Source organism: Cinclus cinclus, chromosome 3, assembly GCF_963662255.1.
Source record: "Cinclus cinclus chromosome 3, bCinCin1.1, whole genome shotgun sequence".
NCBI lineage: Eukaryota > Metazoa > Chordata > Aves > Passeriformes > Cinclidae > Cinclus > Cinclus cinclus.
The window spans coordinates 1364317-1381991 of NC_085048.1; the positions used below are offsets into that span (position 1 = coordinate 1364317).

Below are 17675 nucleotides of genomic sequence, written 5' to 3' on the forward strand. Positions count from 1 at the left end.
TCATTAATTAACCATCCCCGTTAACGACCCCATCGCTCGTTCCCTTTACATAATTAATTAATCAATGGCTCCGTTCCGTGATCAATGAATCGTTCCCATTAACCGACCGTTCCCGTTCATTAATTAACCATCCCCGTTAACGAGCCCATCGCTCGTTCCCTTTACATAATTAATTAATCAATGGCTCCGTTCAGTGATCAATGAATCGTTCCCATTAACCGACCGTTCCCGTTCATTAATTAACCATCCCCGTTAACGACCCCATCGCTCGTTCCCTTTACATAATTAATTAATCAATGGCTCCGTTCCGTGATCAATGAATCGTTCCCATTAACCGACCGTTCCCGTTCATTAATTAACCATCCCCGTTAACGACCCCATCGCTCGTTCCCTTTACATAATTAATTAATCAATGGCTCCGTTCCGTGATCAATGAATCGTTCCCATTAACCGACCGTTCCCGTTCATTAATTAACCATCCCCGTTAACGAGCCCATCGCTCGTTCCCTTTACATAATTAATTAATCAATGGCTCCGTTCAGTGATCAATGAATCGTTCCCATTAACCGACCGTTCCCGTTCATTAATTAACCATCCCCGTTAACGACCCCATCGCTCGTTCCCTTTACATAATTAATTAATCAATGGCTCCGTTCCGTGATCAATGAATCGTTCCCATTAACCGACCGTTCCCGTTCATTAATTAACCATCCCCGTTAACGACCCCATCGCTCGTTCCCTTTACATAATTAATTAATCAATGGCTCCGTTCAGTGATCAATGAATCGTTCCCATTAACCGACCGTTCCCGTTCATTAATTAACCATCCCCGTTAACGAGCCCATGGTTTTCTGACCCGTTAACGAGGGCGTTTGCTAATTAAGGGCTGTAATTAGTGACCATCCCCGTTAATGACGCGCAGGCTCCTTCTCGGGGACGCTGCCCCCGTACCAGCAGTCGGAGGTGATGATTTTCATCGTCAACAAAATTCCCATTCCCGAGGATTCCCGGAATTCCCCGGAGCCGCCCTCGGCAGCCGCGTCCGACGGGTGAGTCCCTCCGGAGTTCCCAAAATTCCCAGAATTCCCAAAAAGCCCAGCAGGGTCAAAAGGTGTGGCCAAAAATTAATTGATTAAAAAAATCTAGAGATGGGAATGGGGATGGGAATGGGAATGGGGAATGGGGATGGGGATGGGGAATGGGAATGGGGATGGGAATGGGAATGGGGAATGGGAATGGGAATGGGAATGGGGAATGGGAATGGGAATGGGGAAGGGGAATGGGGAAGGGGAATGGGAATGGGGAATGGGAATGGGGAATGGGGAATGGGGAATGGGGAATGGGAATGGGCAATGGGGAATGGGGAATGGGGAATGGGAATGGGAATGGGAAATGGGGAATGGGGAATGGGGAATGGGAATGGGAATGGGAATGGGAATGGGAATGGGGAAGGGGAATGGGGAAGGGGAATGGGAATGGGGAATGGGGAATGGGAATGGGAATGGGGATATGAATGGGAATGGGAATGGGAATGGGAATGGGAATGGGGAAGGGGAATGGGAATGGGGATGGAAATGGGGAATGGGGATGGGAATGGGAATGGGGATGGGAATGGGAATGGGAATGGGAATGGGAATGGGAATGGGAATGGGAATGGGAATGGGGATAGGAATGGGAATGGGAAATGGGGAATGGGGAATGGGAATGGGGAATGGGGAATCTGAATGGGAATGGGGAATGGGAAGGGGAATGGGAATGGGAATGGGAATGGGGAATGGGAATGGGAATGGGGAATGGGAATGGGAATGGGAATGGGGAATCTGAATGGGAATGGGGAATGGGAATGGGAATGGGAATGGGGAATGGGAATGGGAATGGGGAAGGGGAATGGGGAAGGGGAATGGGAATGGGGAATGGGAATGGGAATGGGGAATGGGGAATGGGGAATGGGGAATGGGAATGGGCAATGGGGAATGGGGAATGGGGAATGGGAATGGGAATGGGAAATGGGGAATGGGAAATGGGGAATGGGGAATGGGGAATGGGAATGGGAATGGGAATGGGGATATGAATGGGAATGGGAATGGGAATGGGGATGGAAATGGGGAATGGGAATAGAAATAGAAATAAAAAGAGAAAAAATAAATAAAAAATTAAAAAATTAAAATTATTATAGAAAAAAATAAAAAACAGAAATAGAAATAGAAACAGTAATAGAAATAGAAATAGAAATGATAGAAATAAAAAATAAAAAATAAAGATAAAAAATAATGAATTAAAAATAACAAAAATTAAAAATAAAAATAAAAATAAAAATAAATATAAAAATAAATTTGAAAGTGAAAATAAAAAATAAAAATTAATATAGAAGAAAATAAAAATAAAATAGATAATAATGAAGTAAAAATAATAATAAAGTAAAAATTAAAAAATAAGAATAAAAAAGTAAAAATAAAAATAAAAATAGTAATAGAAAAAATAAAAATAAAAATAAAGACAAAATATAATAATAATAATAATAATAATAGTAGTAATAATTCTGAAATTTCGTTTAAAAAAATCAAGGAATTCATTGCCAATAAATCCCAAATCTCAAAAAAACCCCAAATCCCCGAAAAACCCCAAATCCCCGAAAAACCCCAAATCCCCCAAAAAACCCAAAAATACCAAAAACCCCCAAATCCCCCCCGCAAAAAATACCAAAAACATCCCAAATGCCCCCAAAAAACAGAAATCCCAAAAAAAAACCCAAATCCCAAAAAAAAAAACCCTAAATCAGAATAAAATACAAATCCTACATAAAAAACTCCAAATCCCAAAAAAAACCCAAATTCAAAAAAACCCAAAAAAAAAAAAAAAAAAAAAATCCCAAAAAAAACAAATTCCAAAAAATCCCAAACCTCAAATAAACCCTCAAAAATCCCAAATCCTAAAAAAAACAAATTCCAAAAAATCCTCAAAAATCCCAAATCCTAAAAAAATCAAATTCCAAAAAAAAAAATCCAAATTTTAAAAAAAAACACAAATCCCAAATCCCCCCAAAAAACAGAAATCCCCCCAAAAATCACAAATCATTTAAAAAATCAAATCCCAAAAAAACCCAATCCCAGAAAAAACAGAAATCCCAAAAAAAAATCACAAATCCCAAAAAATCAAATCCCCAAAAAAACAGAAATCCCAAATAATCCCAAATCCCAAAGAACAAAAATCAAATCCCAAAAAGATCCCCAAGTCCTAAAAAAATCCAAAACTCCCAAAAAACCCCCAAAAATCCCAAATCCCCCCAAAAAACAGAAATCCCAAAGAAAAAAAACCAAATCCCAAAAACCCCAAATCCCCAAAAATCAAATCCCAAAAACCCCAGGTCTCAAAAAATCCCAAGTCCCAAAGATCCCCAAAAAATCCCAGATCCCCAAAAATCCCCATAAATCCCAAAAAAAACCCACAAATCCTAAAAAAAACCCCCCAAAAAAATCCCAAATCCCAAAAAAACCCCAAATGCCCCCAAAAAGAAGCCAAATCCCAAAAAAAGCCATGTCCTAAAAAAAGCCAAATCCCAAAAAAATCCTAAATCCAAAAAACCCCAAATCCCCCCCGCAAAAAAATCCCCAAAAATCCCAAATGCCCCCCAAAAAAATGAAATCCCCAAAAAAATCCCAAATCCCAAAAAAATACCCAAATCCCAAAAAAATCCTAAATCCTGAAAATCCCAAATCCCAATAAACACAAATTTTTGGGATCTTGGATTTTTTTTGGATTTTGGAATTTTTTTGGGATTTGGGATTTTTTGGGGGGGATTTAGGATTTTTTTTAGGATTTGGGATATTTTGGGATTTTTATCCTTTTGGGATTTTGGATATTTTTTGGCATTTGGTATTTTTGGGATTTTTGGGGGATTTTTTTTTAGGATTTTTAGGGATTTTGGGGATTTTTGGGGGGGGATTTTTGGGGGATTTTTTTGGGATATTTTTGGGATTTTTGGGGATTTGGGGGATTCTTTAAAAAATTTTCTGGGATTTTTGGGGGGATTTTTTTAGGATTTTTTTTTATTTTTAGGGACTTTGGGGATTTGGGGGATTTTTGGGGTTTGGGATTTTTTTGGGGTTTCTGGGAATTTAGGGTTTCGGTGGTTTTGGGATTTGAGGTTTTTATGGAATTCTTTGGGTTTTGGGGTTTTGTTGGGATTTGGGTTTTTTTCAGGATTTCGTTTTTTTGGGGGATTTGGTATTTTTTTTGGCTTTCCGGGTTTTTTTAGGATTTGGGTTTTTTTTGGGGATTTGGGATTTTTTTTGGGATTTGGGATTTTTTAGTATTTGGGGTTTTTTGGGGGATTTGGGGTTTTTGGGATTTTGGGTTTTTTTGGGATTTCTGTTTTTTGGGGGGGATTTGGGATTTTTTGGGGGATTTTGGATTTTATTCTTCTGGAAATTGTAGCGTTTTTTGGGAATTTGGGGTTGGATTTTCTTTGGGATTTTGGATTTTTTTGGGGATTTGGGGGATGAAGAGTTTTGGGGTGTTTTTTAGGATTTAACAATTTTGGGGGGGTTTGGGGTTTGGGGGGATTTTGGAGGTGTTTGGGGTTTTGGGGGGAATTTTGGTTTCTTTGGGACTTGGGGTTGGTTTTTTGGGGGATTTGGGATTTTTTGGGATTTTGGGATTTGGGATTTTTTTGAATTTTGGGGATTTTGGGATTTGGGATTTTCAGAGTTTTTTAGGATTTGGGGATTTTCTGGAGATTTGAGAATTTTTTGGGATTTAGGGTTTTTTGGGATTTCTGGTTTTTAATTTGGGGTTTTTTTGGGTTTTGGGGTTTTTTGGATTTGGGTTTTTGGGGGGAATTGGGGTGGGAATTTTTGGATTTTGGGGTTTTTATTGGATTTGCCGTTTTTGGATTTGGGGTTTTTTTTTAATTTTGGGTTTTTGGGATTTGGGGTTGTAATTTTTAGGATTTGGGTTGTTTTGGGATTTGGGTTTTTTGGGGGGATTTGGGGTTGGAATTTTTGGGATTTGTTTTTTTTTTTCTTTTGGGATTTGGGATTTTTTTTGCAATTTTGGGGTTTCGGTGTTTTTGGGCTTTGAGTTTTTCATGGAATTCTTTGGGTTTTGAGGATTTGGGGTTTTGATGGAATTTGGGGTTTTTTGGGACTTTTTTTTTTTTTTAATTTGGGTTTTATGGCGATTTGGTTTTTTTGGGGAGTTAGGGTTTTTCCTGGATTTGGAATTTTTATGGGGGATTTGGGGTTTTTTTGGGCTTTGGATTTTTTTGGGGGGGATTTGTGATGCTTTTGGGATTTGTGATTTTTTTAATTATTATTTAGTTTCATAATTATTTATTGACGGCATCGAAAAACAGAATAACGGAACAATAAAATAATTTAGCAGTAATGAAGTGACATAATGACATAAAAATATAACGTGATATGACAATGAAATTATAATGTCATAAAATGCAATATAGTTATAATGGAATGTCGTGTGATATAATGTGATATATCGTGATATAATATAATGTAATACAATGTAATACAATGTAATACAATGTAATACAATGTAATACAATGTAATACAATGTAATATAACATAATATAATGTAATATAATATAATGTAATATAATATAATATAATATAATATAATATAATATAATATAATATAATATAATATAATATAATATAATATAATATAATGTAATATAATGTAATATAACATAATATAATATAATATAATGTAATGTAATATAATATAATGTAATATAATGTAATATAATATAATATAATATAATATAATATAATATAATATAATACAATACAATACAATATAATGTAATGTAATATAATACCATGTAATATAATGTAATATAATATAATATAATATAATGCAATATAATATAATATAATGCAATATAATGCAATATAATGCAATATAATGTAATATAATGTAATATAGTATAATATAATGTAATGTAATGTAATATAATATAATATAATATAATATAATATGATGCAATATAATGTAATATAATATAACATAGTATGGTATAATATAATATAATATAATATAATACAATGCAATATGATGTAATGTAATAGAATAGAATAGAATATACTACAACATAATATAATATAAAATGATTAATATAATGTAATGCAATGTAATACAATACCATATAATATAATATAACAAAATGTAATATAATATAATATAACACAATGTAATATAATGGGGATGGGGAATGGGGAATGGGAATGGGAATGTAATATTGTAATATAATACAATGCAATATAATATAATGTAATGTAATGTAATATCATATCATATTATATCGTACAATACAATACAATGCAATGTAATGTAATAGAATAGAATAGAATATATTACAACATAATATAATATAAAATGATTAATATACTGTAATGTAATGCAATGTAATACAATACCATGTAATGTAATGTAAGGTAATATAATATAATATAATGTAATGTAATGTAATATAATATAATATAATATAATATAATATAATATAATATAATATAATATAATATAATATAACGTAATATAGTGTAATATGTAATATACTGTAATGTAAAGTAATGTAAAGTAATGTAAAGTAATGTAAAATAACGTAATGTAATGTAATGCAATGTAATATAATACAATACAATACAATGTAATGTAATATAATACAATACAATGTAATATAATATAATATAATACAATATAATATAATATAATATAATATAATATAATATAATATAATATAATATAATATAATATAATGCAATACAATATAATACAATGCAATATATCACACAATACAATACAATGTAATGTAATAGAATAGAATAGAATATACTACAACATAATACAATATAATATAATATAAAATGATTAATATAATACCATGTAATATAATGTAGTGTAATATAATATAATACAATATAATATAATATAATATAATATAATATAATATAATATAATATAATGCAATACAATATAATACAATACAATGTAACGTAATATAATATAATATAATGTTATGTAATATAATACAATATAATATAATGTAATATAACATAATGGAATGGAATGGAATAGAATAGAATACAATGTAATCTAATGTAATATAATATAATACAATATAATACAATATCATATCATATCATACAATACAATACAATACAATATAATGTAATGTAATGTAATAGAATAGAATATACTACAACATAATATATTATAAAATGATTAATATAATGTAATGCAATGTAATATAATACCATGTAATATAACATAGCAGAATATACTACAACATAATGTAATATAAAATGATGTAATGTAATACCATGTAATATAACACCTTGTAATATAATGTAGTATAGTATAATACAATGTAATACAATGCAATGCAATGCAATGCAATGTAATATAATATAATATAATATAATATAATATAATATAATATAATATAATACAATACAATGTAACGTAATATAATATAATATAATATAATATAATATAATATAATATAATATAATATAATATAATATAATATAATATAACATAATATAATATAATATAATACAATGCAATGCAATGTAATACAATACAATACAATATAATAAATATAATACAATGTAATACAATACAATACAATAAATATAATGTAATACAATGTAATACAATGTAATGTAATGTAATGCAATACAATATAATATAATATAACATAACATAACATAACATAACATAACATAACATAACATAACATAATATAATATAATATAATATAATATAATATATATAATATAATGTAATGTAATATAATACAATGTAATATAATATTATATTATATAATGTAATGTAATGTAATATAATATGATATAATATAATATAACACAATGTAATATAATATAATGCAATGTAATGTAATATAGTGCAATATAATGCAATATAATATATTACAATGCAATATAAAATCATATCTCATATCGTATCCTACCATGTTATGTAGCAGAATATACTACAACATAATATAATATAATATGATATGATAATGATGTAATGTAATTCCAAAATTCCCCCCAAAATTCCCGATTTTTTTCCCCTTTGGATGTGCCCAGGGCGGAGCGCAGGCGCCGCACTCAGCTCATGCTCCTGAGGTCCCTGCTCCAGGTAGGAAAAATTTAACTTTCTTCTTTTTTAATTGAAATCCAGGATTTTGTTTCAAATGAAAATCAATTTTTCATAAAAAAAAATTCTTGGAATTTGGTTAAAAAAAAAAAATCGAATTGTTAATTTTTATTTTTTAATTGAAATCCAGGATTTTGTTTCAAATAAAAATCAATTTTTCATAAAAAAAAAAAAAATCCTGGAATTTGGTGGGGAAAAAAAAATCGAATTTTTGATTTTAATTTTTTAATTTAAATCCAGGAATTTGTTGGAAAAAAAATCCGAATTTTTTATTTATAAATATGCTGGAATTTGTTGGAAAAAAAAAAAACAACAAATTTTTATTTTTTATTTTTTAATTTAAATCCAGGAATTTGTTGGAAAAGAAAATCAAATTTTTATTTTTTTATTTTTTAATTTAAATCCAGGAATTTGTTGGAAAAGAAAATCAAATTTTTAATTTTTATTTTTTAATTTAAACCCAGGAATTTGTTTCAAATTAAAATCAATTATTTATAAAAATATTCCTGGAATTGGTTCCAAAAAAATCGAATTTTTAATTTTTATTTTTTAAATTTAAGTTCAGGAATTTGTTTCAAATAAAAATCAGTTTTTTATAAAAAAAATCCTGGAATTGGTTAAAAAGAAATCGAATTTTTTATTTTTATTTTTTAAATTTAAATCCAGGAATGTGATTAAAATAGAAAATCGACTTTTTTTAAAATTTCTGGAATTGGTTAAAAAAAAACCGAATTTTTTTTGGAAAAAAATGGCAGGATTTGGTGCAAAAAAATCCAAATTTTTAATTTTTATTTTTAATTTAAATCCAGGAATTTGTTGGAAAAAAATCCGAATTATTTATTTATAAAAATCCCGGAATTCGTTGGGAAAAAAAAAATCAAATTTTTAATTTTTATTTTTTAATTTAAATCCAGAAATTTGTTTTAAATAAATTGAATTTTTCATCAAAAAACTCCTGGATTCGGTTAAAAAAAATCCAATTTTTTGGGAAAAAATGCCAGGATTTGGTGGGGAAAAAAAATCCAATTTTTAATTTTAATTTTTTAAATTTTAATCCAGGAATTTCTTTCAAATAAAAATCAATTTTTTATAAAAAATTCCTGGAATTGGTTAAAAAATCCCATTAATTACCCTGCTAATTAACCCCATTAATTCACCACTAATTAATCCCATTAATTACCCCGCTAATTAATCCCATTAATCCACCACTAATTAATCCCATTAATTACCCCACTAATTAATTCCATTAATTCACCGCTAATTAACCCCATTAATTACCCCACTAATTAACCCCATTAATTCACCACTAATTAACCCCATTAATTCACCCGCTAATTAACCCCATTAATTCACCCGCTAATTAATCCCATTAATTGCCCCACTAATTAATCCCATTAATTGCCCCACTAATTAATCCCATACAATCCCTACTCATTAACCCCAATCTCCCGTTAATGAATGACCCCCGATAATGAATGACCCCTTAATTAATGACACGCGTTAATTAATTACTCTGTTACTTAATGATCCTGTTAATTAATGCCCCCGTCGATTAATGCCCCCGTTAAATAATGACACGCGTTAATTAATGATCCTGTTAATTAATGAATCTGTTAATGAACGACCCCGTTAATGAACGACCCCGTTAATGAAGGACCCCGTTAATGAACGCCCCCGTTAATGAACGACCCCGTTAATGAACGACCCCGTTAATGAAGGACCCCGTTAATGAACGCCCCCGTTAATGAACGACCCCGTTAATGAACGACCCCGTTAATGAAGGACCCCGTTAATGAACGCCCCCGTTAATGAAGGACCCGTTAATGAAGGACCCCGTTAATGAACGACCCGTTAATGAAGGACCCCGTTAATGAACGACCCCGTTAATGAAGGACCCCGTTAATGAAGGACCCCGTTAATGAAGGACCCCGTTAATGAACGACCCCGTTAATGAACGACCCCGTAAATGAACGACCCGTTAATGAACGACCCCGTTAATGAACGACCCCGTTAATGAAGGACCCCGTAAATGAACGACCCCGTTAATGAACGACCCGTTAATGAAGGACCCCGTTAATGAACGACCCCGTTAATGAACGACCCCGTAAATGAACGACCCGTTAATGAACGACCCCGTTAATGAACGACCCCGTTAATGAACGACCCCGTTAATGAAGGACCCGTTAATGAACGACCCCGTTAATGAACGCCCCGTTAATGAACGACCCCGTTAATGAAGGACCCCGTTAATGAAGGACCCGTTAATGAAGGACCCCGTTAATGAAGGACCCCGTTAATGAACGACCCCGTTAATGAACGACCCGTTAATGAACGACCCCGTTAATGAACGCCCCGTTAATGAAGGACCCCGTTAATGAACGCCCCCGTTAATGAACGCCCCGTTAATGAAGGACCCCGTTAATGAACGACCCCGTTAATGAACGCCCCGTTAATGAAGGACCCCGTTAATGAACGACCCCGTTAATGAACGCCCCGTTAATGAACGACCCCGTTAATGAAGGACCCCGTTAATGAACGACCCGTTAATGAAGGACCCCGTTAATGAACGACCCCGTTAATGAACGACCCCGTTAATGAAGGACCCCGTTAATGAAGGACCCCGTTAATGAAGGACCCCGTTAATGAACGACCCGTTAATGAAGGACCCCGTTAATGAACGACCCCGTTAATGAACGACCCCGTTAATGAAGGACCCCGTTAATGAAGGACCCCGTTAATGAAGGACCCCGTTAATGAAGGACCCCGTTAATGAACGACCCCGTTAATGAACGCCCCGTTAATGAACGACCCCGTTAATGAACGCCCCGTTAATGAAGGACCCCGTTAATGAACGCCCCCGTTAATGAACGCCCCGTTAATGAAGGACCCCGTTAATGAACGCCCCGTTAATGAAGGACCCCGTTAATGAAGGACCCCGTTAATGAACGACCCGTTAATGAAGGACCCCGTTAATGAACGACCCCGTTAATGAACGACCCCGTTAATGAAGGACCCCGTTAATGAAGGACCCCGTTAATGAAGGACCCCGTTAATGAACGACCCCGTAAATGAACGACCCGTTAATGAATGACCCCGTTAATGAACGACCCCGTTAATGAACGCCCCGTTAATGAACGACCCCGTTAATGAACGACCCCGTTAATGAAGGACCCCGTTAATGAACGCCCCGTTAAAGAACGCCCCGTTAATGAATGACCCCGTTAATGATTGTCCCCGTTAATGAACGCCCCCGTTAATGAACGCCCCCGTTAATGAACGCCCCGTTAATGAATGACCCCGTTAATGAACGCCCCGTTAATGAACGACCCGTTAATGAACGCCCCGTTAATGAAGGACCCCGTTAATGAACGCCCCGTTAATGAACGACCCGTTAATGAATGACCCCGTTAATGAACGCCCCGTTAATGAACGACCCCGTTAATGAACGCCCCGTTAATGAACGACCCCGTTAATGAAGGACCCCGTTAATGAACGCCCCGTTAATGAAGGACCCCGTTAATGAACGACCCCGTTAATGAACGACCCCGTTAATGAACGACCCCGTTAATGAACGACCCCGTTAATGAACGCCCCGTTAATGAAGGACCCCGTTAATGAAGGACCCCGTTAATGAACGCCCCGTTAATGAACGACCCCGTTAATGAACGACCCCGTTAATGAAGGACCCCGTTAATGAACGACCCCGTTAATGAACGACCCCGTAAATGAAGGACCCCGTTAATGAACGACCCCGTTAATGAACGACCCCGTTAATGAACGACCCCGTTAATGAACGCCCCGTTAATGAAGGACCCCGTTAATGAACGACCCCGTTAATGAACGCCCCGTTAATGAAGGACCCCGTTAATGAAGGACCCCGTTAATGAACGCCCAGTTAATGAACGACCCCGTTAATGAACGACCCCGTTAATGAACGACCCCGTTAATGAAGGACCCCGTTAATGAACGCCCCGTTAAAGAACGCCCCGTTAATGAAGGACCCCGTTAATGAACGACCCCGTTAATGAACGACACGTTAATGAACGACCCCGTTAATGAATGACCCCGTTAATGAAGGACCCCGTTAATGAACGACCCCGTTAATGAATGACCCCGTTAATGATTGTCCCCGTTAATGAACGCCCCCGTTAATGAACGCCCCCGTTAATGAACGCCCCGTTAATGAACGACCCGTTAATGAAGGACACGTTAATGAATGACCCCGTTAATGAACGACCCGTTAATGAACGACACGTTAATGAACGACCCCGTTTATGAACGACCCCGTTAATGAACGACCCGTTAATGAACGACACGTTAATGAACGACCCCGTTAATGAACGACCCGTTAATGAACGATCCCGTTGATGAAGGACCCGTTAATGAACGCCCCGTTAATGAACGACCCCGTTAATGAACGACCCCGTTAATGAACGACCCCGTTAATGAAGGACCCCTTTAATGAACGCCCCGTTAATGAACGACGCCGTTAATGAAGGACCCCTTTAATGAACGCCCCGTTAAAGAACGCCCCCGTTAATGAACGACCCCGTTAATGAACGCCCCGTTAATGAATGACCCCGTTAATGAAGGACCCCGTTAATGAACGCCCCGTTAATGAATGACCCCGTTAATGAAGGACCCCGTTAATGAACGCCCTGTTAATGAAGGACCCCGTTAATGAACGCCCTGTTAATGAAGGACCCCGTTAATGAACGACCCGTTAATGAACGCCCCGTTAATGAACGACCCCGTTAATGAACGCCCCCGTTAATGAATGACGCCGTTAATGAACGCCCCCGTTAATGAATGACGCCGTTAATGATTGCCCCCCCCGTTAATGAATGCCCCCCCCGTTAATGATTGCCCCCCCCGTCAATGATTGCCCCCCCCGTTAATGATTGCCTCCCCCGTTAATGATTGCCTCCCCCGTTAATGATTGCCTCCCCCGTTAATGATTGCCTCCCCCGTTAATGAATGCCCTCCCCCCGTTAATGAATGCCCCCCCCGTTAATGAATGCCCCCCCCGTTAATGAATGCCTCCCCCCGTTAATGAATGCCCCCCCCCCCGTTAATGAATGCCCCCCCCCGTTAATGAATGCCCCCCCCCCCCGTTAATGAGGGCCCCCCCGTTAATGAATGCCCCCCCCGTTAATGAATGCCCCCCCCGTTAATGAATGCCCCCCCCCCGTTAATGAATGCCCCCCCCGTTAATGAATGCCCCCCCCCCCCCGTTAATGAGGGCCCCCCCGTTAATGAATGCCCCCCCCGTTAATGAATGCCCCCCCCGTTAATGAATGCCCCCCCCCCCGTTAATGAATGCCCCCCCCCGTTAATGAATGCCCCCCCCCCCCCGTTAATGAGGGCCCCCCCGTTAAGGCTCGCCCCCCGCCCCGCCCCCAGGTGTCCGCGGGGTTCCGCTGCTCGCAGGCTCTGAGCGCTCTGCCCAGCGCGTTCCTGGAGCGGCTGCTGGCGGCGGCGCTGCTGCGGGAGCCGCAGGTGGCGGCGCTGGTGCTGGACATCCTGAGCAGCTGCATCGACCGCCGCGGGCACCGGCACAGCCTCTGCCCCGCCGGGTACCGCACCGGCAGCGCTCGGGGGGATCGAGGGGGGATCGAGGGGGGGATGGAGGGGGGATGGAGGGGGGAATCGAGGGGAGATGGAGGGGGGGATCGAGGGGGGATGGAGGGGGGATCGGGGGAGGATCGAGGGGAGATGGAGGGGGGGATCGAGGGGAGATGGAGGGGGGGGATCGAGGGGGGATCGAGGGGGGGATGGAGGGGGGATCGAGGGGGGGATCGAGGGGGGATGGAGGGGGGATGGAGGGGGGATGGAGGGGGGATCGAGGGGAGATGGAGGGGGGGATGGAGGGGGGATCGAGGGGGGGATGGAGGGGGGATCGAGGGGGAGATGGAGGGGGGGGATGGAGGGGGGATCGAGGGGGGGATGGGGGGGGATCGAGGGGAGATGGAGGGGGGATGGAGGGGGGGATCGAGGGGGGGATTGAGGGGTGGATCGAGGGGGGAATGAGGGGGGATCGAGGGAGGGATCGAGGGGGGATCAAGGAGGATCGAGGGGGGATGGAGGGGGGATCGAGGGGGGGATTGAGGGGTGGATCGAGGGGGGAATGAGGGGGGATCGAGGGGGGATCGAGAGGGGATCGAGGGGGGATCGAGGGGGGGATCGAGGGGGGGATTGAGGGGTGGATCGAGGGGGGAATGAGGGGGGATCGAGGGAGGGATCGAGGGGGGATCAAGGAGGATCGAGGGGGGATCGAGGGGGGAATGAGGGGGGAATCGGGGGAATTGGGGGAATTGAGAGGGAAATCGGGGGGATGGAGGGGGGATCGGAGGGAGTCGGGGGGGACTCGGGGGGACTCGGGAGGACTCGGGAAGCCTCGGGGGGAGTCGGGGGCACTCGGGTGGGACTCGGAGGGATTGAGGGGGAGACTCGGGGGCACTCGGGGGGACTCGGGGGCACTCGGGGGGACTCGGGGGCACTCGGGTGGGACTCGGAGGGATGGAGGGGGAGAGTCGGGGGCACTCGGGGGGACTCGGGGGGACTCGGGGGGACTCGGGGGCACTCGGGTGGGACTCGGAGGGATTGAGGGGGAGACTCGGGGGCACTCGGGGGACTCGGGGGACTCGGGGGCACTCGGGGGGACTCGGGGGGACTCGGGGGTTTTTTGGGTGGTTTTTGGGGGGTTTTATGGGGTTTTTTTAATGGGGGATTTTAGGGGATAATTTAGGGGATTTTTTGGGATTTATTCTGCATTTTTGGGGGATTTTTGGGGATTTTGGGGGATTTTTGGGATCTTTTTGGCGATTTTTCAGGGATTTTTTAGAATTTTTTCAGTGATTTTTTTGGGGGGGGGATTTTTTGGGGTTTTTTGTGATTTTTTTTTTTATTTTTTTTTTATTCTTTGGGGGTTTTTGGGGGGAATTTTTGAGGATTTTCTTGGGATTTTCAGGGAATTTTTTGGGGATTTTTTTGGAGATTTTTTTGGGGGGGATTTTTTTGGGGGATTTTTTAGGGGGATTTTTAGGATCCCGGATATTTGGGATTTGGGATGGGGCTGAATTTTTTTTCAGGATTTTTTTTTCCCTTTTATTCTCTAGGACGGATCCATCAAATCCGGAACTCAGAATTCCCAAATTTTCGGGATTTTCTGGAATTTCTTCCGGATTTTTTCCCAGATTTTTTTTAATTGATATTTTTTTTCCTAGATTTTTTAATGGAATTTTCCAGAATTTTTCCAGGTTTTTTTCCCCGCATTTTTTTCCAGATTTTTTCCCACAATTTTTTATGGAATTTTCAAGATTTTTTTTTTCCAGGTTTTTTTTTTCTCAGATTCTTTCCTAATTTTTCCCAGAACTTTAATGGAATTTTCCAGAATTTTTCCCATTTTTTTTTCCCACAGATTTTTTTCCCAATTTTTCCATTTTTTTTTTTTTTTCCATATTTTTATCCCAGAATTTTCTGGAATTCTTTCCAGATTTCTTTCTTTCCTGCCTAAGAGGGAAAATTTGGGATTTGGAGATTTGGGATATTTGGGAATTTTGGGATATTTGGGATTTGAGATTTGGAGATTTGGGATGGGGAAATTTGGGATAATTGGAGATTTGGGATATTTGGGATGGGGAAATTTGGGAGATTTGGGATATTTGGAGATTTGGGATTGGGAAATTTGGGATATTTGGGATTTGGGATGGGGAAATTTGGGACTGGGAAATTTGGGAGATTTGGGATTTGGGATTTGGAATGGGAAAATTTGGGATATTTGGGATATTTGGGATATTTGGGATTTGGGATGGGGAAATTTGGGAGATTTGGGAGATTTGGGATGGGGCTGAGTTTTCCAAGGAATTCTCTTCCTTGGATTCTCTGGGCCGGCTCCGTCCAATCCCGGAATTCCCAAATTTTCGGGATTTTTCTGGAATTCCCCGGCAGCTCCATGGGTGACATCTCAGCGCTGAAGATGGAGAAATGTTCCCGCCAGGATTCCCTCTTCATGAAAAAGGTCGGGAAAAATCCCAGAAAAATCCCGGGAAAATCCCAGAAAAATCCCAGAAAAATTCCAGGAAAATCCCGGGAAAATTCCAGGAAAATCCCGGAAAAATCCCGGGAAAATTCCAGGAAAATCCCGGGAAAATCCTGGAAAAATCCCGGGAAAATCCCCAAAAAAATCCTGGAAAAATCCCGGGAAAATCCCGGAAAAATCCCTGAAAAATCCTGGAAAAATCCCGGGAAAATCCCGGGAAAATCCCAAAAAAATCCCGGGAAAATCCCGGGAAAATCCCGGAAAAATCCCAAAAAATTCCCGGAAAAATCCCAGGAAAATCCCGGGAAAATCCAAAAAAAATCCCGGGAAAATCCCGGGAAAATCCTGGAAAAATCCCGGGAAAATCCCAGAAAAATCCCAGAAAAATTCCAGGAAAATCCCGGGAAAATTCCAGGAAAATCCCGGAAAAATCCCGGGAAAATTCCAGGAAAATCCCGGGAAAATCCTGGAAAAATCCCGGGAAAATCCCCCAAAAAATCCTGGAAAAATCCCGGGAAAATCCCGGAAAAATCCCTGAAAAATCCTGGAAAAATCCCGGGAAAATCCCACAAAAATCCCAAAAAAATCCCGGGAAAATCCCGGAAAAATCCCAAAAAATTCCCGGAAAAATCCCAGGAAAATCCCGGGAAAATCCAAAAAAAATCCCGGGAAAATCCCGGAAAAATCCCGGGAAAATCCCACAAAAATCCCGGAAAAATCCCGGAAAAATCCCAAAAAATTCCTTGAAAAATCCCAGGAAAATCCCGGGAAAATCAAAAAAAAAATCCAGGGAAAATCGCGGAAAAATCCCTGAAAAATCCCAGGAAAGTCCCACAAAAATTCCAGAAAAATCCCGGGAAAATCCCCAAAAAAATCCCGGAAAAATCCCAGGAAAATCCCGGGGAAATCCAAAAAAAATCCCCAAAAAAATCCCAAAAAATGCCGGGGATTTTGTTTCGTTTTATTTTTATTTTACCTAATTTTATTTTGTTTTATTTTATTTTATTTTGTTTTAGTTTTATTTTATTTTACTTTCTTCTATTTTTATTATTTAATTTAATTTTATTTGGTTTTATTTTATTTCGTTTTAGTTTTATTTTATTTATTTTATTTTCCATTTTTTATTTTATTTTTTTTTATTGTTTTGTTTTAATTTAATTTTATTTTTGTTTTATTTTTATTTTATTTTACGTTGCTTTACTATTATTATTTTATTTATTTTATTTTAATTTATTTTGATTTATTTCGGTTTAGTTTTATTTTATTTATTTTATTTTACTTTTATTGTATTTTATTTATATTTTATTTTATTTTATTTATATTGTATTTTATTTATTTATTTTATTTTATTAATATTTTATCTTATTTATATTATTTTATTTCATTTTATTTTTTATTTTATTTTACTGTATTTTATTTTTATTTTATTTTGTTTTATTTTATTTGATTTTT

The 17675-nt window shown here is 38.2% G+C and overlaps 1 protein-coding gene across 1 annotated transcript in view; it reads left to right on the forward strand.

Moving 5' to 3' along the window:
* EFR3B (EFR3 homolog B) overlaps positions 1-17675 on the forward strand; it is a 69426-nt gene that overhangs the window by 22198 nt on the left and 29553 nt on the right. Inside the window, exons 9-12 of the mRNA XM_062490771.1 lie at positions 923-1049; positions 8113-8164; positions 13586-13758; positions 16133-16202. Of these exons, the coding sequence (XP_062346755.1) occupies positions 923-1049; positions 8113-8164; positions 13586-13758; positions 16133-16202 (422 nt within the window). The remainder of the gene's footprint in view (positions 1-922; positions 1050-8112; positions 8165-13585; positions 13759-16132; positions 16203-17675) is intronic.